The sequence below is a fragment of the Chroicocephalus ridibundus genome, chromosome 9 (assembly GCF_963924245.1).
Source record: "Chroicocephalus ridibundus chromosome 9, bChrRid1.1, whole genome shotgun sequence".
NCBI lineage: Eukaryota > Metazoa > Chordata > Aves > Charadriiformes > Laridae > Chroicocephalus > Chroicocephalus ridibundus.
The window spans coordinates 28,799,945-28,825,659 of record NC_086292.1 but is presented as its reverse complement, the minus strand read 5'-3'; the positions used below and the strand labels follow the sequence as shown (position 1 = coordinate 28,825,659).

General features: G+C 49.2%; 1 protein-coding gene and 2 gene segments (V, D, J or C); all 3 read right to left on the bottom strand.

The window, feature by feature from the left end:
• Positions 1–956: 956 nt before the first annotated feature.
• Positions 957–6,340, bottom strand: LOC134520921 (T cell receptor delta constant-like; the record flags this gene model as incomplete). The annotated part of the segment is given in 5 exon segments: positions 957–1,652; positions 2,118–2,234; positions 2,710–2,772; positions 3,526–3,810; positions 6,274–6,340. Coding segments are annotated over 4 exon segments (531 nt in total), but the record flags the coding sequence as incomplete, so codon positions are not given.
• Positions 6,341–10,215: 3,875 nt separating this feature from the next.
• LOC134520654 (immunoglobulin heavy variable 4-61-like) lies at positions 10,216–13,911 on the bottom strand. The segment is given in 3 exon segments: positions 10,216–10,859; positions 13,397–13,679; positions 13,774–13,911. Coding segments are annotated over 2 exon segments (438 nt in total).
• Positions 13,912–18,051: 4,140 nt separating this feature from the next.
• LOC134520378 (olfactory receptor 14J1-like) lies at positions 18,052–18,987 on the bottom strand. Its single transcript, XM_063345623.1, has one exon. It carries the CDS (start codon positions 18,985–18,987, stop codon positions 18,052–18,054), a length of 936 nt encoding a protein of 311 aa, XP_063201693.1.
• Positions 18,988–25,715: the final 6,728 nt, after the last annotated feature.

Sequence of the window (25,715 nt, the reverse complement as noted above, 5' to 3'; positions counted from 1 at the left end):
ACCCCACCATTCTGTGATTCTGTGATTCTGTGACATATATAGTCTAGCTGGCTCCACATGTCCATCTGGCCCTTGGGATGCCTAGGAAACAAACCGTGACCACCATGGTTTTCCACACTAAGTGTGTGCTCCTGGGACCTGACCATGAAGCTGCAGGACCTAGAGACAGTGGTTTCACCAGGGAAATGCCACATCTGCTGGATGGGAGTGAGGGTTTGACTGACTATACTTGTCAAGGTTAGTTAAAGAGATTCTGCCAGCATCTGAAGTTGAGACTAGTCCAGTCAGCATCTGAAAAACGTTGTTGTCCCTGCTGCCCAGGAAGTGGTTAACATGTTTTTAAAAGCAAGGGGAATTTGTCTTGCATAGTGTGATGTAGTCATGTGTATTAACCACAGTATCCTGCTTTAAGCAGGCAGCGGCTTGCAGCTTGTGAGACAAAAGTCAGCGTTGGGTTTTTTTGACTGCCAACCAAACGGCTGGGTTATCGATCAAAACACCCCATAGTGTTTCCTGTTGGCCCCTTCCTAGTATCGGTGAGTGGAAAATCAGCAGCCTGTTCTTTCACCTTCTGAGGTCTGTACGTTAATGCTCATATTGCCCCTTGGCTTAACTATTTTCCCTTTAGACCCATCCCTCTTTTTATTATGATCCACAATTTTGAGCCTGCGTAGTTTGAAAGGGGCACGAATAATTAAAATTCCTTTAAAACCAGTAGGGCCAGAATTCATAGCCCTCCTGAAGTCTCTTAAATGTGCAAGGAGTCTCTTTCCCTGTGGAAAGCCCAAGAAACACGAATTTTATAAAAAGGAAACCTAGGCTGTAATAGGTGGTTTCCTAGTTCTCAGTGGTTACTGGATAGGAAGGTGGAATTTCAAAAATTTCCACCCAACTTGCAGAAGAAAGGGCACACTGCAAACCCAGCATAATAAAACTTTATTTTGGTGTATATTAAGGAAACCTAAAATGCAAGTACTGTATACTTAACAAAAGAGAAAAATGTTCTAAAGAAGAGATGAAAATGCTACTGTGTACCTGTCTGCATTGAATTCCTTCAGGTCCAGTGGAGATCTAGTTACATGCACTAGAAAATTGCCAGTAATAAAAGATTCTAAGAATTAAAACTATACAATGTCCCCTCTGTGCCTGGGATCCCTAAGCAGAAAAGCGTTAACTTCTGTAGGCAATAATGCAGTATGACCAGGGATGGTATATTTAAAGCGTAGTAAGTATAAAGTTCAATTTTAAGTTTTTGAAACTATCTAAGCAATTTGGATGCTTCGGTGCAAGGGATGCAGGAGTAGGAGAGCTAACTGGCTAGCAGAGGGGTGAGGGAAATTTCTTATGGAAATCAGAAATAACAAAACTTGTTCTAACAATTAATGAAACTAAGCTACACAAAAGTGCAGCACCATTAGCTGTCTGAGAAGGCTTCCAGATGGTGTTAGCTGAAGATGATCCTGCTGGTCATCTTTTCTGGTCACCTGCTGAAGCTTGGTGATGAAATAAAGGTGTAATCTGCTGGAATTGGGGGAGGCTGTTGATTCTTTGGATGTTTATTTGTAGCAAAGCTGACCCGTGGTGTTCAAATTACGCCGCTGTGTGTTCTTTCCTCTCTTCTTCAGCCCATTGCTCTCTCACTTACCCAGTAGCTGAAAGAGCAAACAATGTTTGTTTTAAATTCTTCTTCACATTTAATGCAGCGGTGCTGAGTTTCTGTTAATCTGGAATGGATTGGGCATTTTTTTTTTTTTTGTTATTTTGACTACCTGACCTTCAGGATTCTTTTTCTGTCACGCTTTTCACATTTTGTTGACTTTTGGGATTCTCCCTTTATAGTTCTTGCTAATTTGGACATTTATCCAGACTTTGCGCTCTGCCACTTGAAACAACCAGCAGGAGATTTCTGGTAGAACCTGAGATGCTCGGGACTAGCCCAGTGCAAAGGCAGTTTGGGGATGAGGTGCAATTTGGGGGTTACATTCACTTATCCAGTGGAAAGGGGAACAGCTGAACTGATGTCACGCCTCATGGGGTTACAGGAGGATGCAAAGCCAGCGGGTCACTTCTGGCGCTCGCCTCCTGTGTCCCCAGGGACCAAGTGATGTGTTTCCTACCTCAGAAGAGGAACAGCTTGATAGTCATGATGGTGTTGAAGGCAATGCTTTTTGCCAGCAGGACTCTCAAACCCAAAACAGCCATGAACAGCATATTCACTTTCTCCATTCTGGAATCTGCTTTAAAAAGAAGGAGAAGGAGGAAGAGAGCGTGGTCTTGATATTATCTGCCCTCGCCCTCCTCCCCTTCCCCTCCCCCAAAAATAAAGAAGGAAAATCCGCACATCATATGTGGATGAGGGAAGCAGGAACAAAGGGAAAGATGACAGAGGAATGTATCCAGTGCAGGGAAGGAAGGAGACGTCTTCCCAATGAGGAGTTTATTTCCCATTGCTATTTTATACCATGGAAATTTGTCAGCTATGTAGTGCGTTAACCTGAAATAGCAGTTTATTTTTCAATAAGTATTTCCAATTCTGGGATTTCTGCGCCAGAGAAAGCAATTTTTCATGTTCTGGTATTGAGTGCAGCTTATTGCTTAAGAAGGATCCACAATTCAGACATTTCTGTAGAAAAGACGATGCATTTCCATGCATTGTTACGGAATCCCCAGTAAAGTAACCGTACTCCACTGTTCCTTTACGCAACTAACCTTTTGTAGAGGCATCTGTAACTTTGCAGGCATTAACTGTTTCAAATTCCTCGGTCTTCTCTTCTGTTGAATGATTGAGAGACACTATAAATTGCTTCCAAACTATATAAAACAAAAATTGCACAGAACATACGTATAGCTCTTGTCCCGGCAGTAGATAAGCAGTATTGGAGAATCAGATGGCAGGTCGTTAATTCTGAGATTAACTTGGAAGAGAAAAATTAGCTTTCTACATGTGACTGCAGAAAAAGAACCCCAGGATTGTTGAGTTTTATTTTCTCTCCCTTTTGAACTGAACTTTACCATAGGGAAAGAACAATTTAAAAAGCGAACAATTTAAAAATAACCAAAACAATTTAAAAATAACCAAAACATTTGGGGAAAAAAAAATAACATGTCCTTTTTTATTTTGTGAACATGTCCTTTTTTATTTTGTGTTTGCATAAAAGTTATTTCAAGTTTTCTTCTGCCAGGCATGTATACTCATGTCCCTTGAACTGTTTTGCCTTAGATAAAGGTCAACTTGCAAACATTAGAGGTCGGTTTTGTTTGGGTTTTTTCTTTTTGAGGGGGGAGGGGGGTTAGCATTTTTGTTTGTTTGTTTGTTTTCTGGGAAGAAAACTGCAGGTGCTCAAATAGTTGAATTAAGGTCATGTGTGCTAGGTGCTTTTGAGTATCTTGTCTTCACCTAACTAAGCGCCTGAACACCTTTCAGACTGTACTTACTTGTTCCTGACAGGTTCTCAAAGGGCAAGAAAAAGATCTTGGAAGATGCACCTCCCAGAATCACGTGGCATTTGGACCATAGCATCGTACCTGGCAGAATTATGCTGGCTGTGGTGTTGTTCCCCTTGTGCAGAACCTTGCAGGTAACCTCTGCATCCGATTCCACTCTAACTACCTTCATGGTACTGTACGTCCCCTCAGATGTGACCAGAGGTGTCTTCAGATCGTATACAACGTCACTCTTGGGCACATCAAGGCTGATGTTCTTGGGGTAGAAAGTCCTCGCCAAACAAGCTACATTCAGTTTGTTGTCACGTTGTCTGGGCTCCTTCGATTTAAGCACAATGACTTCTGGGACAGATTCTTCCTGAATCTCTGAAAAAGAGGCATCATTCTGGGATGATTTTATTTTCTGCATACTTTTCTGAGAGCTAAATTGTCTGTTGTTCAGGTGCAGTCCCTGTCTGCTCCCTGACTTCTGAGTGTCTTTCTGTCTTTATTTCTTCCTCCTATTTCCCAAAGAGCAGATCAAAGAGAGAAAGGGAGCGTAACAGTGGGATTTTCACTGCAGCTTCTAATCCCTTGCCATCCTAAGCTTGCTTTTACCAGAACTCATCTATGTGTGTGTGTATATATATACACACATATCTATATACACATAGATATGAATGCCATTAAGGGAATGACCTTGAAATGAGGAAGGCAACTTTTAAGAATGCAGCACAAATGATCATACCTGTTTTGAATTCATAACAATTTAGATACTAAAATGAACATTTACTTCAAGGGTAGCCTGATATGCTTGTAACAGGATACATACTGAAAGATCCTTTTTTTAATTACCAAAAAATCCTTCACCTGATGAGGCTAAAAGGCTTACCCATAGCACACAGGGAGAAAAGGCAGTTTGTTACTCCAGTCTACAATGCTGTTCCAATGAGTGGGGTGACTTGCGGATACAAAATAACGTGGCTAAAATGGAAGATGAGGTTAAAACTTTCATTAACAAATGTTCGGTTCCAAGGGGGGGGGGGGGGTTCTTTCCAAATTCCGTTCTCTGAAAGTTTCTGTAGTATTTCTACGTGGAACACGACCCAGGCATATAAACCTCTCTTTAAGTTAACAAGTTAATGGTGTTATGTGAGCTCTGGAGAGGCTTCCAAGTCACGAGACCACCTCACTGCATAATGCGGAGCCATCCGAAAGACACTGGGGTGTCTGACAGAGGAATTTGATGCCATTCCAAATAGACCATTTATCCGTCTTCTCTCCAGCTGTCCCTTCAGAAAGAAACAGGTCTCTTGTAGATTCTTAGGCCATCTATATACTGGGGGGCATGGAGGGGGCGGGGAGCAGTTCTATTTGTATTGCACACAAAAAGCAGTTAATATACTTATGCAAACAATCATATTTCTTTTTTCCTCTAAATCTTAAAAAAATCACAGAATTGGCTACGTATTCCATCCTCTTGTGGATCTTGGCTTCCTCCAATGAGAGTTATACAGGGAATGAACCAAATAATTCCTCAGCTATTCTCTTACTGGATTCTCAGGAGGAGATGTCTCAGAAACTGTACGGTGATTAAAGGGTGTTTTCTGTGTCTTTTGTGCTTGGTGATTCTCAGGAGGCCCAGCTTCTGCAGTGTCTTTAGTTGTTTTAATTCTTTTTGAATATCTTCCATGGAAATGAAAAAATAACATTAAAAAGGGTCAGGATACCAGCATTCTGGAAACCTGGAAAATCTATTCTTGTCATTGGAGGAACCAGTTTCTACTGTTTGGGGAAAGATTTTTTTCCCTCTTTCCTGAAGAACAGGAGTCGTGACACAGCAATTACTGGTATAACAGATCTGAAATTTAGTTTGTTTTTAAAAGCATGCAAGATGTTTTCTGTGGAGAAACTGCTGTGTTTGTCTGGAAAGGCAATACCATTACTTAGAATTTCACCCTCCAGCATCTTTTGTTGATTGACTGTTCATGGTAGAATACCTTTTGTACCGATAACTGGCAAGTTTATATTACTTCTGCAAATGATGTTTTGCAAAATAACGTCTTTGGATTCTCTGCTCCCGCAGGAACTGGAGCTGCATTCATCTACCCCAAGATGGGCATGTATGATGCCCTAAAGATTTCAAGGCAGCTGTAGAGCTGTGTGGGGCTTGCAGATGTGAGCTAATACCTGAGAGACTCCCGTGCCCATCCGGGGAGTGCGTGTGTTCAGGTGGTGGTGTGCAACTGAATGTTTTAGGACAATAAAAATCAATAATCTCACCCATTGCCCCAGCTTTCACACTGTCACACAAAAGCTGGGGAAGATGGTCCACCCTTATAAAGACCACATCCAGAAGAGTGCCTTTTCTAAACATTAAAGGCTTGCTCACATTTCAAGCAGTTGCTGCAAAAACTAACGTGCCTTGTCTTTCCGTGGGAACTGCTTCCTCCAGCAGCTCTTTACGTCTCCTTTTTTTCCTTTCCACACGCCTTAGTGTCACACAAAAGAAAGCAAGCAACTGCTTTCACCTCATGCTGAAGCTGGGCTAGGACATCATCTCCACTGGGTGTAAACAACAGTATTAAATTTAGCGCTGTGGCTATGGCAGGCGGTGGGGGTTGGCGGAGAAGGGCTGATGCACATGGCTGGGAGACTGTCTCTGTTGTTCCTGAAAAGCTTTGTTAACTAAATATGAGCTAAGGACTCAAACACCTGGTTGGACAATGCCTGTTCGGGAGATCCGAGGCAGCAGAAGTTTCTCATTATGCTGTTCACATCGCACGACCCCTCTGTCCACCCCACCACAGACTTAAGAAATACATTAGTAGTAAAAGTAGTGGAACTTACTTGGCTCAACTGAGAAAGCGATCCCAGTTCCAAATACGAGCTTGTCTGTTGCCACACCGTTGGCACACCGTCAAATAAACCCACTTTCCTCACCAACCTCTAAAGGTGTGTAGCATCAGGGAATAAAACGCCAGCAGCTTGTCCAAAGGATCCATACATGGACTGCCATGAAAGTGCTCCAAAGTCACCGTTGTTTCCAAAATTGTGGGGGGTGAAAACAATAATTTCAGAGTAGAGTGATTTCAAACAGCTTGATCCAGGCCAAAGCTTTTAAAACTCTTTTCTATTAGCGCACTAAACAATATAGCTCCAGAATAAATGCACATAAGAATTCTGCAGTTCTCTTCTTCAACACCTTCCCTTTTTCCTTTCTTCCTCAAAATGTATGGTTCCTTGTGCCCTCATAGGTTTTTGTATGAGACCTTACAGCGTTTGAGTCACTGGGCTACTCCAAGTTCTCAACACAGTGATAAACTTAGTTACAAAAAGCGCCTCTTCCTTCCCTTTTTCCTGTACGGTATTTCGTATGAGACAGGTAGTTGTATACCCTATATGCCACGTGAAAAAATCACAGAGAGTTTAAAATAAAGACCTGAAGCTGGGCCAAAAGAGAGGATTTGAACCTGCTTGGGACCTGTAGGACAATAATGAAGGATTATAATGTTGCTCTGGGAAGGCTCAGAATTTAGTCTAATGAAAAACCAAAAGTTCTTTGAGTATTATTCTACAGCAATTAGTGAAACTCTTCAGAGTTGCAGAAGTGTTCTGTTTGGTTGTTTTTTTTTTTCACTTTGAACTATTTTTGTTCCCCAGGAAGAAGAGGAATACTCTCAATCTGGGATTTTAGAGTTGTTGTCTTTCTGGATGGGCCAGTGCTGAGGGCCATTTGGTGCCTTAGGAAGTCTTTACCATGCTTTTGGTATCTTTAAAAGTGAAAAGGAAATGATTGGTCTTTATTAGGTAAAGATACATTGGTAAATGGGAGGGATTATTAAATAAGGATTTTGCTCTGTATTGTGCAAAGCAATCGATCAAATCCTTCATGATGGAAAAATTCTCATTTCCTCATGCCACCTGCACCTAAAGACTTGTGTGAAGCACCATATGCAGGTGAAGATAAATTTTGTTTGAATGTGCGTAGGGGTCGTGGTTTAGCCTCAGACAGCAACAGAGAGCCACGCGGTCGTCGCTCTTACTGCTGTCAAACTGGAAGAGGGCAGGAAGGAAGAGAAATTTATTAACATCCTGGAAAAAAAAAGAAAAAAATTACGTGTGCAGGAAGATGATAAGGCGGTTGTGAGCTGTTGTAGGATTGATCTACCCAAGTGAAAGGGACAGCAAGGGGAAAGGGTGCAAAACTGTCTGAACTAACAGTTCATGAGTATTGAAAGTTGGCAGTGAGGGTTAGCAAACATACACAAAAAAGGAGACGGGAGGGAGATCTCTGGCTGCTGACCATGGCATAAAGAGGCCTGGGAATGACCCAAGCGTGGATGGGCCCTGCTTTCTTCCCTGAAGCTATTAGTTGCCTGGGTGATTTCAGACAAGTACTAAGGCCTCTAAGGCCTTAGTAAAGAGTTAGCAGGAGTTTAGTCTCCTTAGACCCTGCAGTGCCCATCTCCCACAGTAATCTGTAGACCATGAAGGTGTTTAAGAATGAATGCATTAACTTAGATTTCCTATGACAGTGAGGTAAGTGGGTATTGTCAGAAACTCAGAAATTGTTCCTCAAAGTGGACCTTGAGGAGAAAATTAATGGGAAGAAACTGCAGCTGTTATGGGCAAAGACAAGGAGAACATGATCTAGGCTGTAGAAAAAAATATGAACCATGCAGTTCATAGAATCATGGAATGGTTTGGCTTGGAAGGGACCTTAAAGCTCGTCCAATGCCACCCCCTGCCATGGGCAGGGACATCTCCCACCAGACCAGGTTGCTCCAAGCCCCATCCATCCTGGCCTTGAACACCTCCCGGGATGGAGCAGCCACAGCTTCTCTGGGCAACCTGGGCCAGGGGCTCACCACCCTCACAGCAAACAATTTCTTCCTCACATCTCATCTAAATCTCCCCTCTTGCAGTGTAAAACCGTTCCCCCTCGTCCCATGGCTCCCCTCCCTGATCCAGAGTCCCTCCCCAGCTTTCCTGGAGCCCCTTTAGGGCTCTGGGGTTCTGGGGTCTTTAGGGACTGGAAGGGGCTCTGAGGTCTCCCCAGAGACCATCTGAATGTTGTGGAGAGAGAGTCATGCCGCAAGTGCAACTGACTGACCTAGTTCGTCTGTCTGAAATACCTTAGGAAGCGACAAATTTCTTCGTAGAACCACTTGGTACTCTGTAATGGATACAAAAGGGACACAATGAGTAACTTCGAAACTTCTAAACTGTGGCATGTAAAAACCTGTCTACTGAGCTGGTGTTGATAATTACACGTTCAAAATTAAATAGTCTTGAACCCAATGTTCATGTTGAGTGCAAGAAAAACTGGCATGGCATGTGGTGATTGTCCCATAGCTTGAATCACAATCAGCATCAAATGTGTTCTTCAGGATGCAGTTGTCTGTGGGAAGATGACATTGTGAGGAATCAGGGTGTGTTGCACCTTCAGGCTTTTCAGGAAGTCAGTTTGTGTTGGGGGGTTCAGTCCCCTTCAACCACTGTGATGCCTACTCCACACGGTGATGAACAGTTGTACAAGAACATCTGTGTTTTCATTTCAGTGTCAGGTGACCCCCCTTCTTTGATGTCTTTTGAATGCTGCATTTTGTCTTCCTCTGCTCCTTTGTTGCTGGTTAATCAAACCACACAGCAATTGTTGTAAATTAAAAATAGCATTGCTAGCATCACCTGCTTGGTAGAGTAAGGTAATAATAAAGCTTTCTTACTGAAACATTGCCCGTACCCGGTGACACTGAATATGGATCAATTTGGATTGTAAGAGGACTTTTAACTCAAATTACTTGATTCCAGATGTATTTTTAATAAACTTCTGGAAGCCATCTGATCCAACCCCCTCACTCAAGCAGGGCCACCTAGAGCCAGTTGCCGAGGACCATGTCCAGGTGGCTTTTGAGTATCTCCAAGGAGGGAGGCTCCACAGCCTTTCTGGGCAACCAGTGCCAGTGCTTGGTTACCCTCACAGTAAAAAAGTGTTTCCTTAAGTTCAGAGGGATCTTCCTGTGTTTCTGTTTGTGGCCTCTGGTCCTGTCACTGGAGATGATTGGAAAGACCCTGGCTCTGTCCTCTTTACGCTTGCCCTCCAGGTATTTATGTATTGATAAGGTCACCCCTGAGCCTTCTTCTCTTCAGGATGAACAGTCCCAGCTCTCTTAGCCTTTCCGTACAGGAGAGATGCTGCAATCCCGTAATCATCTTTGTGTCCCTTTGCTGGAGTCTCTCCAGTATGTTCATGTCTCTCTTCTACTGGGGAGCCCAGAACTGGACACAGCTCTCCAGGTGTGGTCCCACCGGTGCTGAGCAGAGGGGAAAGACCTCCCTCCCTTGACCTCCTGGGAATGCTTTGCCTAATGCAGCCCAGGATGCCATTTGCCTTCTTTGACTTCTTCATTCCTCTTCTCCACCACCTCTGTGCCCTCAGAGGCACCTCCGTCTCCTGATGGTCCCTTGCTTGCAGGCTCCTCTCACCCAAAAAGTCCCATCAGCCCCAAAGCCTTTCCCCTTGTGCAGTGAGGTTTCAGCCGTGCTGCTGCACACTGGCGCTGCTCAGGCTCCCCCCAGGTCCAGCGTGTGACGAAGCACCCATCCACCCCTCCATGCCCAGAGCTGGGAGGGCACCCACCCTCCAGGGGTGCAGCCCCCTTCTTTGCAGGTAGATTTGGGCGGCACAGAGAAGGAGCCATGTGCTCTCCTGCGGCCCCTACCCTGGCTCCACAGCATCTCTGCCCAGAGAGATGCCCTGAGGTCGTCCCTCTGCCCCCCTTCTCCTGGGACTGAAGGAGCACCAGGGTAGCTGTGAGGAAGAGGAGGTGATGGTAGCTTGTGAGGAAGTCAGTGAATGCAGGTGTGTGAAGGGTTGGGGGACTGACCCGCCCATGGGACTTATTCACACGCGGAATTTTATTTCTAACTGCCATTATAAATGTCGAATTTTACTGCAAATTCAGTTGCCCATGGGTAGATTTGGAGTTCCAACATCTGTTAACCCCAAACCTCGTTGGTGTTTCCCAGAGCAAGCACAGGCAGCTGCCATTTCGAGAAAGGGCCCTGTCACCACCGCCCTTTTTGTGCTGCCTCTCCCTCCGTCAGCGTCACTGTGTGCTGCCTGGCGCAGAAGTAGGTGGCTGTGTCTGAGGCTCTCAGAGCACCCAGCCGCAGGGAGACCTTGCCTTTGTCTTTATCCGCAGAGATGGTGACTCGGCCTTGGAAGGCTGGGGCGTAGCCTGTGTTATTCCCAAAAGGATAGATCCAGCCTAAAAACTGCAGCTCCCCTCCTGGGGCCTGTCGGACACAATTCCAGTCGTATCGAGGGCTATACAGAGGTGTTCCCGTTACAGTACAGGTGAGCGGGAGTGATCCGGAGACCCTCCCCTCCTTGGGACCAGACGCCACCATCTTTATGGGGGAAAGGGTACCTGGAAAGACACGGGGCAGGTGTGAGATTTGAGTGTTTATAGAAAGTTCATGGGTGCAGTAGTCCATCCCGGGGCTGTAGGGTGCACAAAACCAGAACTTTGGCCTTTAGTTCCAGGAGTTATCCCTGGAGGCAGTGGCACCGCGGACCCATATTTCTTTGTACTGCCCAAAGGACACCCAGGAGAATCCGGGTAACTGCTTGTAAACATGCCGTATCTTTAAATATGAATCCAGAAGTTTTGCAGAAAGAGAGCATGGAGTCCCCAGCCCTTCCCAGTCTTCCTGGTCCCTTCGCCAGCTATGCCTGGACTCACACCCCCATGCACAGAGAGGGCAGAGAACAGGCCGGGCATGGACACATGGAGAGCTGCTTTGTCAGTTGCACGTGAGCCCCAGAGGGACAAGAGGTTCTTAAACCTCCCTAGAAAATCCCAAGGCTGCTCAGAGTGGGACTTTGCGCAGCAGTTAGTGACTTCGACTAGGAATATCTTCCCCTTGCTCCACGCTCAGAAAAATCTCTGAAAACTTCCTGCAGCTGCACTGCATCAGCATCCCACCCCTCCTGACAAGGGAAGATGATTTCCGTGTGAGGATTCATCTTATGTAGTAGCATTTAGAGTTGGGCAGTAGCGAGCCGAGGTGTACAGGGGCAGCCTCAGCCTACTCAGTGCCAGTCTCTTTCCTCGTCCCTCACGGCTCTTACCTCCCAGCAGTGCCGTGCAGGACAAGGTCGGGAGTCAAGGACCCATCCTCTATGGGATCGTGGCCTTCTGTTCTGGGGCAGGGATAAGAGAAACTAAACCCCAAAGGGACACAGAGAGGAACAGAGCCCAACTCTTGACTCCCAGCTGGGAGAGGCAAGACCTGAGCTGGGCAGACAGAGCCTGTGACCCTTCTGGCCCCACCACACACCCCCCAGAAACACTGGGAACACCAGCCCAGGGGACAGACCAGTCCCAGCCACTGCATGGGTAGAGGTGGGCTGAGCATGCTGGGCTCATCTTTGGTGCTCATCTGCACCCTTTGTGGGACTATGGTCCAAGTGTGCCCTGCAGCTCTGCAGGAGCACGAGTCAGAGCTGGGACTCCCCTGGGCCCTGCTGGGCTCTTCCAGCCTGGGCTCAGCAGAACGAGAGGCATCCCCTGCTTCACTCCCTTTTCCCCAGCAGTACCCCTCCTCTTCCTCCTCTTGCATCCACAGGAGTGTTTAGCTCTCTTTCCATCGTCTTTCCTGTGGTGCTTCACAATGGCCCTTGTGTAGGGGAGATCAGTGCCCTGGGGTGGAAACTGGAGGGGCTGGAGGTGGAGCGCAGACAGGAGCTCACTGGACCTGGTAGTCCCAGGGTGAGCAGAGACCCAGGGAGGATCTTGCCTGGTCCCTGCCTGGCTCCTGCAAGCTGTGCTAAGTCACCACATGCAGAAGTAGTTGGTAGGGTTCTGAGGATGCAGGATGTGCAAGACCATAGATCTGCCCTGGGAGGTGCTCCTAGAGGTGGTAGCTTGCCTGTCCACGGCAGCCCCATATTGCGATGTGGAAGCACTGTGGTTGATGTAGGAGGCAGACTTGGTGCCTCCACACAAGGCATCTGTTGGTACAAGTGAAACCCAAAGGTCAGAGCCCTGGCAGGAGAGACGCATTGAGCGGCTGGGTGCTGTCAGCCCCTCTCCACCTACCACCAGCCACACCTGAGGGCTCACATCTGCCAAGACACATGGCCACCATCACAGCAACAAGAGGATAGGTGCAAGGTGCCCAGAGGCTCCCTATCGCTTCCACCTGTTGTGCCCCTCACTCAGGGTTGCTCCCCACCACTGACAGACTGTCCATTCAGCCAGGGCATGGTGTTTGGCAGGGGGGGAGGAGAATGCTGGGGGGCTACAACCTGCTCCTATCCCTTTTATGGATGGAAGTTAAACCTTCAAAGCTGTCCCTGTTCCCCCACACAACCTTTCTCTCTCCATGAGCTGGATACCTCAACGTGTGGATAAGTGAGATGTGACAGAGCAGGAATGTGTGGGATAGGCATTACAGTGGGGCATGGAAATACCCAGGCACAGAAATGGCCCTGTGCTCCTGGGACCCCTCTTGGGACCTGCCTTACCTCCTACAGTTGCTGCTAAGAGGAGACATGACAGCACCAGGACCATCCTGCCCCTGCTCCTTCTTCTCCAGCCAGAGCCAAGCCCAGAGCCAGCCTGGCTCCTCCCATTCCCACCCACATCAGGACAGTGCAGGGCTGAGCAATGCTCTGGGGATCTGGAGAGAGGGGTCAAGATAGCGTGGGAGGACAGAATTCAGATCTGCCTAGGTCAGGAAGAGCCAGATGGGGTTCCCATTCCTTCCAGCCCCGGGGCTGGTGACCATCTCTTCTATGCCTGGCAGTGGGGTACTGCAGGGCTATGTCAGATTTCCATCCTTCTATCAGTCCTCCAACCTCCACACATCCTATGGGAGGGCAGGAACTATACAGGTCCCTGGTGGAGGAAAACAAAAAACCCACGTCCATGTTCTCTTCCCAGGAAAGGGGGGTGCTCACCTTTAAGGGCTGCAGGAAAGGTGATGACCAGCATCCAGAGGAGCATTGCAGGCTTCCCCAGAGGAATTTGCATGGTGCACCGTGAAGTGGGAAAGTAAAATTATGGGGCTGAGAAGGGCTCAGACCTTCCTCTGAGTCAGCAAAGAAAAGCCCTGTCCTTCCAGCGCTGAAGACTCAGACTTCCTCGCCACTCCAAGCAGATTTGCAGCCTTTTCTGAGCAACACCTTTGCAGTTGCAGGTACTTCATACATGGGGGAGTCGGATCTGTTCGTCACTGCTGGCCTGGGTGGGGACAGGAAACCACATTCATTTTTTCGTACTGCTCAGCCCGCACAGGAAACACAGGGACCTCTCGTCTCCCCAGGGCCCCTCATACCGGTGCCTCTGAACCTCCTGGCAGATGCTGTGGCCCTGTAGATGGCTGTGGGCATGTAGACGGCTGGGAGGGGCCAGGCATGGTAATGTGGAGAGGATCATCTCCCGGGAAGTGATATCCTCCCGCCTTCAGCGTGGCCCAAACCAGTTGTCCCAACCCCAGCCAAGGCCCACAGCTGCCAGATCTGGGAGGGAGCAGGAGGATTTTCATTTCTGGCTCCTCCATGTCCGTATCACTGTGAGCTGTGTGTGAAACACTGGAACAGAGCAGACAGTCTTCCTGTGTGGTAAAGAGCAGGATCCCCACCTGGGAAGAATACCTGCCCTGGGCAAAATGGCCCATGTGGCTGTTGGAGAATCCTGTCCCCCGCCACGTATTGTGGGGGCCCACAGGGATGCTCTGGTACCGACGCTGATAAACGGGAGAGGGCTCAGAGCCGTAAGTCCATCAGAGAGCTCCCCAGACTCCTGCTCGGTGCCTGCACAGCTCAGCGTGCGGCCCGACTCGAGTTCCATTTGGAAACAAAGCAGGGCTGTCTCCGCTGCCCCGCTCCATCCAGCACAGAGGGGCTGGCTGGGGAGCCAGAGGAACAGGGAGAGCTGCTCCGGGTCTTTTAAACACCCAAAAGGATTTTGGGGCAGCAAGGAGAGGTGTTAGAGGGGCTGGAGGCAAGCTCTACCCTGGGTTAGCACAGAGCACTCAGAGGTCTTTTGGGACACGAAAAACGTTGAGGCTTAAATCCTGCTCTTGGAGAGGGTCCAGAGGAGATCTGCTAAGACAGGGTTGGGGGCCACGTATGGAAAGGCTGAGAGACCTGGGCTTCTTAGGCCTGTTGAAGCAGAGGCTCGGGGTAGTGCAGTGGTAGGTTGAGGAAGCTTGAAAGTTGCTGGCAGAGATGACCACATGTTCCTCTGGCTGTGGGAGAGAGTATGAGTAACGAAACCCAAGAGAAACTGCAGCTTTGGAGGTCCAGACTGAACAGGAGAAGGAATAAATGTCTTTCAAAAGGTAGTGCTGTGCTGCTACAGGTGACGGAGAGGGCATCTGTGATCAGCCCATAGCTTTGTATTTCAAGGAACAGGCAGCGAGGATGGAGAGATATCAGTGAAATAAGGACATGCTGGGGTGAGAACAAGGTGGGGAAGTGGGGGAATGTCTGCAGCTTGCAGTGAAACCAGTGCAGGTGTAGAACAGTGTAGGAAAGCTTGCAGTGGAGATGGCTGAGGGTGCTGGTGAGGCTGGAAGGCTCCGACAGAACTGAGGTCTTTGTCCCCTTGGCTATGGCTGATGTCTCTGCCACCGAGGCCTACGATGAAACACATTGTCCTCATGGCACTGTGTCCTCATTTCCTCCTTGAATCCCCCAGGGAGGCTGGGGGGTATCATGCCTTTGACCTTTACTTGACATCACAAAGCCCATATCTTACTGCCCCAGGAAGAGCCCTGAGCCATGCCTGAGGGACAGGGTGTCCCTTCCCCGATCGGGTTGGTGGTCAGGGCTTGATGCTTGGCTTGATGAACACATCAAGGCTTTATTCAGCATCAGAGCCACCTGCACAGTGCCTCTGCCTGCCTCTCATCACTGCCTCCAATTTTCTGCACTAACGAGGCCATGAGGAGGCTTTGTCAGTAATGGCCCTCTGCGGGGCCAATTAATACTCTAAGAAACTTCAGCATTTCCTTCTGACTTTGCCTTCTTGAGCAGTTTGTTCCATCTCCTCTCAGTATCTGATTTAGGACCAAATACACCATGGGGCTCATTACAATCCTGTAATTTTCTTCAAGACTTGTACAGCTAATTGGAGAGGTTTCAGGAGAGTAGTGAGCGATGAAGAGTTCAATGACCATTTAATAAGAAAGGACTTTTGCTTTCTAAAGCTATTTTTATAATTTTTCACTTTACAGGAGAAATGACAGCAGCATGATCCAACTGATCACCTAAGGAGCTCTGGGCAGGCAGGAAAAGCAGTGTCCTTGAGGCCGGACACTATATCAACAAACTTCCTCCTCACCTTCCCAAGCTTGCTGTTTCTGTCATCTGCCCCCTGGGACTTGCATCCCTCTTCCTTACATCAGATTTTTCCACTGAAGTCTGCGGCTTCAGCGTGATGTTAGAGCTCCTTTGCACAAACTCCCACCTGCTTTCCTCAGAGAGCTGCCTGCACACTGCCACAGAAGATTTCATTGTCAACAAACAAAAGTTACACACAGCAAAATTTAATGAACGGTAACGCTCCTTAACTGTACGCTAAGCCCAAGCTGCATGTAATGATGTCCATCTTCCACAAGGGATAGCCACGCACGAACTTTTTCAGGCAAGGAGGTGGGAAAGGCTAGATATAAACACAGTGCAGTAAATTAAAGAGTAAATTAGGCTTCTGAGAGGTAGGGCAAGCTTCTAACTGCCTGAAGCTCAAAGCAGCAACTAGTTGGGAGGTGTCTAAATGAACAAAATGGAAGGGGAAGAGTGTCTCTGGAGAGCAATGGGAAGGGCACGTGTCCAGATAGTCTGCTGAAAAGATGCCCTCTTAAACATGCTCCTTTAATCTGGACAGGTGGGAACACCTGGAAGACGAGGTAGATTAAATATGCAGCGTAACAGCAGAGTACTGGTGGTGCAAGTGCAGGGGGAGATCAATATTTCTTCTCCTATGATTAATACACTTCCTGGAAATTCCCATTCTGGCATGGTGGAAAAACATTGCCATTTTATTAAAAGTACTCAATTGTTTCAGCTGATGAAAGTGTATCAGAATTTTTTTAAACGTCAAAAAAGTTGTTCAGCTTTCTAAGCAGACCTCATTTGTCTCACCAGTGCTGCTTTTGAGGGCCCCAGTGTGCCTTAGGTGTTTTCCTGGGACTGGAAACTGTGACGGAGGACCTGTGGGACAGCAGAGCCCCTCAGGAGCTGCAGGTGGAGCCTGGGCAGAGCGTCTCAGGGCATCAATGCTGGCACCACGTGTCTGAGTTCCTGTAAGTGAAGAGATTTGTGTCGCACATCCAAACCCAGCTCTGAGCATCTTTCTTTTTCAAAGAAAGAAAAAGCACACACCATCCCCACAAAGACCAGCACATTTAACCAACAGAAAACAAAACCAAGAATAATTTTAAAAGCTTTGATTCAGATCTTAGTCTTCAGTTCTTCTTTGTTTCATTTTTATTGACATTAATTAATATATGTCAGGCTAATAGCATTAAGAAAAGATTATTTTTTGTGTTACACAGAGTTCCATGCCCTCGAAACAGGCCTGGCCCAGGACTGTTCATGACAGTCTTTGCAGAGAGCAAGTCACACTGAGGTGTCGACCTCTCTTCACCGTTTTAGGTGTTGTTTTAGATGGTCACATACAACATAGGAAGATTCATGCCCCATAAACGTCTGCTCTGTACCCATCAGAAAAAGGGTCTGAGGGTCATAAGATAGCTCAGGTTGGAAAGGACGTCGTCAGGTTTGTAATCCAACCTGCCAGGAACACGGTCAGACCAGGTCGTTCAAGAATTGATCCAGGCGGATTTTGAAACCCCCCAAGGACAGGGAGTGCACAGCCTCTCTTGGTGACCTGTACCAAAGCTTGGCTGAGCTCATGGCGAAAATTTTTTCCTTATATCCAGAATTAACTTCTGCTTTTTTACCTTCCAGCCATTGTCTTTTATCCTCCCAACATGCACCATGGTGAAGGGCTGTCCCTGCCACCAGAGAGCCTTTCCACAGGGAAGCGTGTCCATGCTGCCCTGGATGGCCTCTCCTGCCCCATCCCTGTGCTCACTGCAGGGCCCCAGGCTGGTGGTGCTGCTCATCAGGGCGAGCGGTCTGTGGTGCCAAAAGGAGACAATCATAGGCAGATGCCTTGTGATCATCCACCTTCTCCAGCTGCACTGGGCACCCACATGTGAAGGCTCAGTCCAGGCCTCCTTCCCCACCACGTCGCCCCTGCCCTCCTCTCCTGAGCCCATGGAGAACCCAAACACAGCAACACAGCCTCATGGGGGACGATTTCTTCAGCCTTTTTTTCACTTCAGCTTCGGAAGAAAAGCCAGACACTATCACTGAGGAAATCCCTTTTATTACAGAGTTGTGACGTGGGAGGCCAGCTATACCATCGTACCAGACACGTGTGTACAAGGGCTGCTGTGTCAGGCCAACCTGGCTCATGCCTCTGGAGAAGTGCGGTAAATGCAGACATTGCTAGAAAAACAGGATTATTACAGCCAAAACGTGAAAAGCACGGGAGGTTCCCAAGAGAAGTTGGAAATCACTTCAGAAGAGACAGGGACATCTTATTGCTGCTGAAAGACAACCAATTGAATCAGCTTCTTCAGTGCATGTTTGAGCTCCTGGTTCCTCATGCTGTAGATGAGGGGGTTCACTGCTGGAGGCACCACTGAGTACAGGACTGTCACCACCAGGTCCAGGGATGGGGAGGAGATGGAGGGGGGCTTCAGGTAGGCAACCATGGCAGTGCTAGCAAACAGCGAGACGACGGCCAGGTGAGGGAGGCACGTGGAAAAGGCTTTGTGCCGTCCCTGCTCAGAGGGGATCCTCAGCACGGCCCTGAAGATCTGCACATAGGACAGCACGATGAAAACAAAACACCCTAAAGCTACAGAAAGACTAACCACAAGAAGCCCAACTTCCCTGAGGTAGGAGTCTGAGCAGGAGAGCTTGAGGATCTGGGGGACTTCACAGAAGAACTGGTCCACAGCATTGCCATGGCAGAGGGGTAGGGAAAATGTATTGGCTGTGTGCAGCAGAGCATTGAGAAACCCACTGCCCCAGGCAGCTGCTGCCATGTGGACACAAGCTTTGCTGCCCAGGAGGGTCTCGTAGTGCAGGGGTTTGCAGATGGCAATGAGGCGGTCATAGGCCATGACAGTGAGAAGACAATACTCCCCTACAATCAAGAAGAGAAAGCAAAAGACCTGGACAGCACATCCTGAGTAAGAGATGGCTCTTGTTTCCCAGAGGGAATTGGCCATGGATTTGGGGACAATGGTGGAGATGGAGCCCAGATCAAGGAGGGAGAGGTTGAGGAGAAAGAAGTACATGGGGGTGTGGAGGCGGTCATCACAGGCTATGGCAGTGATGATGAGGCCGTTGCCCAGGAGGGCAGCCAGGTAGATGCTCAGGAAAAGCCAGAAGTGCAACAGCTGCATCTCCCGCGTGTCTGCAAATGCCAGTAGGAGGAACTGGGTGATGGAGCTGCCGTTGGACATTTGGTCCCTCCAGAACCCAGGTGCTGTCCAAGGAGGAAAAGACATTGACAGTTTAGCGCAAGCTTCTCTGAGAAAATCTCTTCTGATTCTTACAGAAAACTTCCATACCATGTCTCTTCTTCTCAAGACTCCCTTCAAGTTTCTTTCTCTCTTAAGTTCTGATTTGCTCAGGCTGAATGTTGCATGAGGAGCAGGGGCCTCAACTGATGAGCTCCTTAGGAGTAAGACCTGCTCTACAGCAGTTTGTACACTGAAGTGGTAAAAAGCCCCACATATGAAGGAGTTCAAGGAGGATGGACACCCTGGGCTAAGTCCAGGAGCCTGGATGCAGTGACCCTGTGGGAATAGTCTTCACGTCCTGCAAGGGAGAGATTAAATTAGCACTTGAGCCACCTGCCTCTGGAAAAGTGCCCTGGGAGGGATTTATCTTTTCGAGTTTTACTTTTCTAAGCAGTGGTGTTTGTCCGGGTCTTATTCAGCCACCACTGAGACATACCCTGCCCGCCCATCAGTTTACCACCCTGCATCTGCAGGTGGGATCACAAGAGAGCAGCAGGTGAGCAGGGATGGACTATGTGCACATCCTCGCTCGGAAGGGGGCACCCATTACAGAGGAAGGCTGCTCAGCATCTTCCCACCCCGTGCTCGAGATCATGGGCTGTAGCACCGCAATTTAGTGATACACTTCCTTCATTTTTAGATGCCCTTGTCACATTGGGGGAGCATTCGTTGAAGGGACAGAAATCCTCAGCTTCTGGATTGCTCTCGGCATGAGCTCTAATGAGCTGTGAGAGGCAAAAGGATTCCCTGTGCAGAGTCAGGAGAGCTGGTGTCTCTGCCAGTCTTGTTCCCAGCTGCCCCATTCTGCCTCTCTCAGGTGGAGGGTGATCACATTCAGAAGTTACTCCAAAAAAAGAACTGGAGAGAGCGGGGTTTTCCACATCCAAAGGGCAGCTCTCCAAACTCCTCTCTATCATTTTCAGCCTAGATGTGCAGGGAGTGACACAGAAGGTATGGCTCCTCACTCAGATGACCAGACCAAGCACTCTGGGGTGTTGCGTCCACACCTGACTGAGGTCTCAACACTCCCTCTCTAGCCAAGGGCATGCAGGGCTCATGTCATCTGACCAAGTACCCACGCTGGAAAAGGCCCAGCAGTATTTCCACAGCCTCAGTATCTTCACTGCTTCACTTGTTGGGCTCTTAGCACAAAGATGCTATGGGAGCACCGCACCCTTGTGGAGAACAGCTGGACATGACACTACAGGGAGACAGTAAAGTCTCTTGAGGTGGTGCGGCTTTCAGAGAGAGTCTGCTTGTTTCCTAAACCCCATTGACTGCACTGCCCCAGTGAGGATGGGTTAAAAGACGGCGAGACAGCAAAAGAAGGGATCTTCTGAAGGACCAGTTGGTGCATTCCCCAACCCCCCAGGTGGACTTGCCTGGGGTCCCAGAAGTCAGAAGGGGGCTGGGACACCTCATTCCCATGCAGACACAGCTGTGTCAGGATGGTCAGGGTCAGCGTCTGAGCTGCAGCTGAAACCCCCATCCCAGCGTGCCTGAAAAAAGAAACAGCAGCAGCACGGGCAGGTGGAGAAACACGGAGAAATACCATCATTCTCGTGCCAAGGCAAGCAAAGAGGCAAACACTCTGGAGTGTCATGCTCTCACCCAGCTGTGCACAGTTCCCCAGACATCGGCACATCGACCGCTCCGAGCCCTCTGTCACGCAGGAGGAAACGGGCACGTGTAAGGAGAGAGGCAGCTCTCCTCTGCTAAAGCTCTGGCTGCAGAGGAGGTGGCTCATGCTCTGGCTGCCCCCGTCTTCATGGTAGAAGCTGTTGCGGGTGAGAGAGGGGACCAAGGGCCTTCCTCAGAGGAGGAACCGGCAGGGAGTTGCCCAAATCCACCCACCACAGCACTTTTGACAGCAGTTTCTTCTCCTCCCCTGACATATCTCCTCCACCTGGAGCTGTTTCTCTGTCTTTCCCCATCCCACTCGCTCTGCACTCAGCTCTGCCCTGCAGAAACCTGCCAGGGGCACGATGCTGCCCAGGGGTGCCTCTGTGTCTGTAGGAGCTAAGGAGCAGGTTGCAGAAATCCTGGTGTGTCTGTAAAAGGGAGGTTGTGGCTGGGGGGCAGCTGGGTGCTTTGAGGTGCTTCTCCCAGATTTGCTCATTCTCAGTGTAGAGATTGGGATTCTCCAACTCAAAACTCAGACAACCAGGCAGAGAGTCAGAAAGCTTCTTCTCTTCCCAGTTGCCCTTACCTGGATGTGCTTCTTGGAAAGTTGCCTCAGAAATGTCCTGGGGGTGATCTGGAGCCGTGAGCAGCCCTGATTCCATGCAGAACCCTCCTGAAAGCAGAAGGACCCTGCCATCCTCCCATGGCTTCTCCCCACAGCCGGGTGGGGAGCTGCCTGGGCAGGCTGAGAGCTGACCCCAGCAGGCAGCAGAGCCCCTGCCCCAGCACAACCCCGCCCTGGGGTGCAGGGACCCTGCTCTCAAGGACAGCCCTGGGCACCCCTGGCTCCACACCTAACTGCCATGCCCGGGAGAAGGGAGCCGTTGTGCCCAGTCCCTCTGACAGCGCGGAAGGGACACCCTGCTCTGGAGCATGTCCTCCTCCACACTAAGGAAACCCTGACAGCCGTCCTGACGGATCATATCTGTCTGGGGATATGCCACCTCTAGGACACCCTTCTGGGTTACTCGCGTGCCTGCCCTGCTGCCAGAGACTGAGATTTCTCCCCCAGTGATCTCTCCTCTGCTGTTCCACCCCAGACTGCCTTACCTCTGCCCCACTCGTCTCTCCTTGGCAGCACCCATTCAGTTCCCTCAGCCCTGCTGCCCTTTGCAGAGGAGATGCTCCTGGGCAGAGCTGTCTCTCTACAGCGCTGCCAAGTTGCCACGAGCTCCTTCCATCCCAGGAGTCTGTTCCCAGCTCAGGAGCACCAGCCCAGGGCAGCACTTTCTCTGCCCCCTCTGGGCTCCCTTGAGGTGTCCCTGGGGGTCCACGGGAAGCTGCTGTAAAAGACACTGCAGTGATCGCTGATGTTCCCTCCCTCAGCTGAGGAGAGACACTTATTTCCAGCAGTGTCATTACTCCTATCAGAGACAGAGTTAGGTCCAAGTATCAGCTTTTCCTGTCTTATTATTAGACAAGACACCCAGACACTGACGAGGAGGGATCTCCTTTACCTGTGCTGAGGGAAGGGATTCAGCTGAGTCAATCAAGGACTGGAGAAGAGAAGGCTCCAGGGAGACCTTAGAGCCCCTTCCAGTCCCTAAAGGGGCTCCAAGGAAGCTGGGGAGGGACTCTGGATCAGGGAGGGGAGCCATAGGACGAGGGGGAACGGTTTTACACTGCAAGAGGGGAGATTTAGATGAGATGCGAGGAAGAAATTGTTTGCTGTGAGGGCAGTGAGCCCCTGGCCCAGGTTGCCCAGAGAAGCTGTGGCTGCCCCATCCCGGGAGGTGTTAAAGACCAGGCTGGATGGGGCTTGGAGCAACGTGTTGTGGTGGGACGTGTCCCTGCCCAGGGCAGGGGGTGGCACTGGAGAAGAGAAGGCTCCGGGGAGACCTTAGAGCCCCTTCCAGTCCCTAAAGCCAGGGGGTGGCTTTAGCGTCCCTTGCAACCCAAACCATTCTGGGATTGTACGATTCTAAGGTATCTCATCTGGGGTTTGTAGTCCTGGGGCAGGAAGGGCAGTCAGCTCCCTCCAGAGCCTGCCACAAACACACAGGATGCGAGATTCCTCTTCCCTCACCTGTGCACAAAATGGGCACCTGCTTGTGAACTGCTTGTCTCAGCTCCCATGCTAGTGAATGGATGTGGAGGTCAGGAATGAGTTGTTGAGGTGCAAACACTTGGTAACATTTGAGGGGCAGGAAGCGGTCCAAAATATGTGCAGGCAACTGCAAGCTCTAATGGAGCAATTCTGAGGGACGAGGCATGGAGGCTGGAGAGAAACCCCTTTGGCCCAGTGAAAACACAGCAGATGCCCACATTTAGTACAAGCTAACGTGTCCCTAACCCTTATTATGAACATAATCCATATGTTCAGGGCAGCTGATAGAGGTCTTCATCTGACCAAATAATGTGCCAGAGAGAAAGAGTGCTCAGTCCCTCCCTTTCTCTCCTCCATTAACTGTATTTACTAGATGTCCAGTGACTATAGCGACAGTAGTCTCATGGATGACTACGGTGCTTCACCTAATCCAGTCCAGCAGCTGAATATATTAGCCAAATACAGGCCTGTAGTGCTAATTCACATACGAAAACCATCCACCACAAGCGGAGCACACAGCCGACAAGGGAAGCACAGGACCTATGGACAGCTGTCCCCATTCACAACTCAACAGATACCACGGGTCGTCTCAGACAGATTTGGTCCTTATGAGCAAGTGATTGGTTCCCACCACTGCCGTGAGACAGGGCCTCTCCCATCCCTTTCCAGTAGGTGCTGGCAGTGCTTCTCCCACATGCTTTAGTCATCCCCTGGGTGATACAGTCAAGGAACAGGTCAATGATTTTCACAATGTTCCTGGGTCATAGGATCTCTGTACCCAAGGGTGTTTTTGGCAGCACCTTGTCCTTCCTGGAGACCATCTTCACCTCCCTCCATCACATGCCCCCTAGGCCATCACAGAGCGCAAAACCTATTTCTCTCTGTCCTAGTGGACAGCAGGGTTTGCTCTTTCTGTGCACACCCTATTTCAACCGTACATTGCCATCTGCCATCTATGCCAGCATGTCTCTGCTCTGAAGCGAAGTCTTTGTTTATGCATGGTATTGAGTGAGGGAGAGCTATGATTTTGTTTTAAATGCTGACCCAGGAGCTGCCTTCACCTGATATTTGTCCCACAGGTTCCCTGGACACATCAGGGACGCAACAGGGTGCTGTGAAGGTGCTTGTGTTATTGTGAGCCTTGGACGGGGCTGCATAACTGGCAGGCTGGCTCTGGAGTCCCTGCCTGCCACTGCGAGTGCTGCGGGACACACTTTCCGGTGCCCCCACACCTCCCTCCTCCCTCCATTGTCACCCGCTGCTGTTAAACCCCAGCAGAGCCCTTCCTAAGTCCCTTGGTCTGTGTCAGCCACACACACAGATCTAGAAGGCATCTCAGTTCTGGGCATCTCAGATCATGGGAAGTAACTGCATGGGGATGGGCAGCTGTGCTGAAACGGGCCTCTCCACTGCACACAGCAGTGACCAGCGTGACTGGCTGGCACGCAGACTTCTGCAAGGGATGGAGATCACCTTTCATCAACATTCCCCTTATTCCGTTCACAGAAAGAAAACTGAGAACATTTCCACTGTACATAAATAAGGAAACACCAACTGGCTTAAAAGAAAGAAGCAAGACATTAACTTTAAAGAAAGGAGCGTAGTTTACCCAGGTAACGCCTGCCCCCTTTTCAAAGGAAATCTCTTCCCCTTGGCCCTTCCCATCCCACAGACATGCTCAGTACTGCACGCTCCCAAAGCAATGGCTGGGGCGTTGGACACCACATGCCTGTCAAAGTCCTACCTACTTACACAAACCAAAAGAACAAATGATGCATTCCTGAAGATGAAACATGCACCGTGCACCCTGTGTGCTGGCCATGGCTTTCTTGAGCACTTTCCTCAGGGCCTCCCTGACCTCCCTGTTTCTCAGGCTATAGATGAGGGGATTGACCAGAGGCGTCAGGACGGTGTAGAAAAAGGAGAACACTTTGTTGAGCTGCCTCAGTGGAGCTGTTGTGGGCAGCAGGTAGACAATGAAGAGGGTGACATAGAAAATAGTGACAACAATGAGGTGAGAGGAGCAGGTGGAGAAGGCCTTCTTCCTGCTCACACTGGACGGGATCCTCAGGATGGTAGCTACGATGCAGACGTAGGAGACCAGCGTGGACAAGAAGGGGAAGATAATGCTCAGGAAACAGACGATGAAAGATACAAGTGTTACCACACTGGTGTCACTGCAGGAAAGCTCCAGCAGAGGGGTGAAGTCACAGAAAAAGTGGTCAATTGTTTTAGGGCCACAGAAATTAATCTCTTTCCTCCGTAACTGTTTCGCTGAGAGGCCTTTCCAGCATGCTGCAAGATACAGCAAGAATATCTTAAGATAACATATACGTGTGTGCACTATGTGTATATGCAATACAGTATAGAAAATGTATGTTATCAGCTCTTTAGAGAATCCCACGAGGGTCCAAAACTAAATGCAGTAATATTGGTGGGGACCGGTAATTCTGAATGATCTCTCTACCCATAATCCACTTTCTTGCTTCAGTCAAGGAGTTGCAGGAGAGACTTGCAGAGGTCCCTTCCCGCTGATGGGATTCTGTGTTTCTGTAACACCTTTCCCACAACTCATTCCCTCTGTCACAGGCATAAGAACCAGGACACAATCACACCTGCTTTGGGGCTGCTCCATTATGACCATTTCTTTCAAGATCACTTTTTTGGTTGACTTTTACTGTGCACCAAGAGATGCTGCAGGCAGGTTGCAGATAACTGCTGTGTACACGGAAATTGGCTATTGCACTCACTGGATAGCAAAAAGTAACGAGGCTAAACGTTGATGTGCTCACTGCCCCAGTAAGACAACCAAAGTCTTTGTCTGTGAGATGGAGGAAAGTCAGCCTCCAGTGCTCATGGAGAGAGAGATTTCCATTTTCTTCACTCTTTTCTCTTAATATTTTATAGCTCTTCAAGCCAGTGGATTTTCTCTGGCATC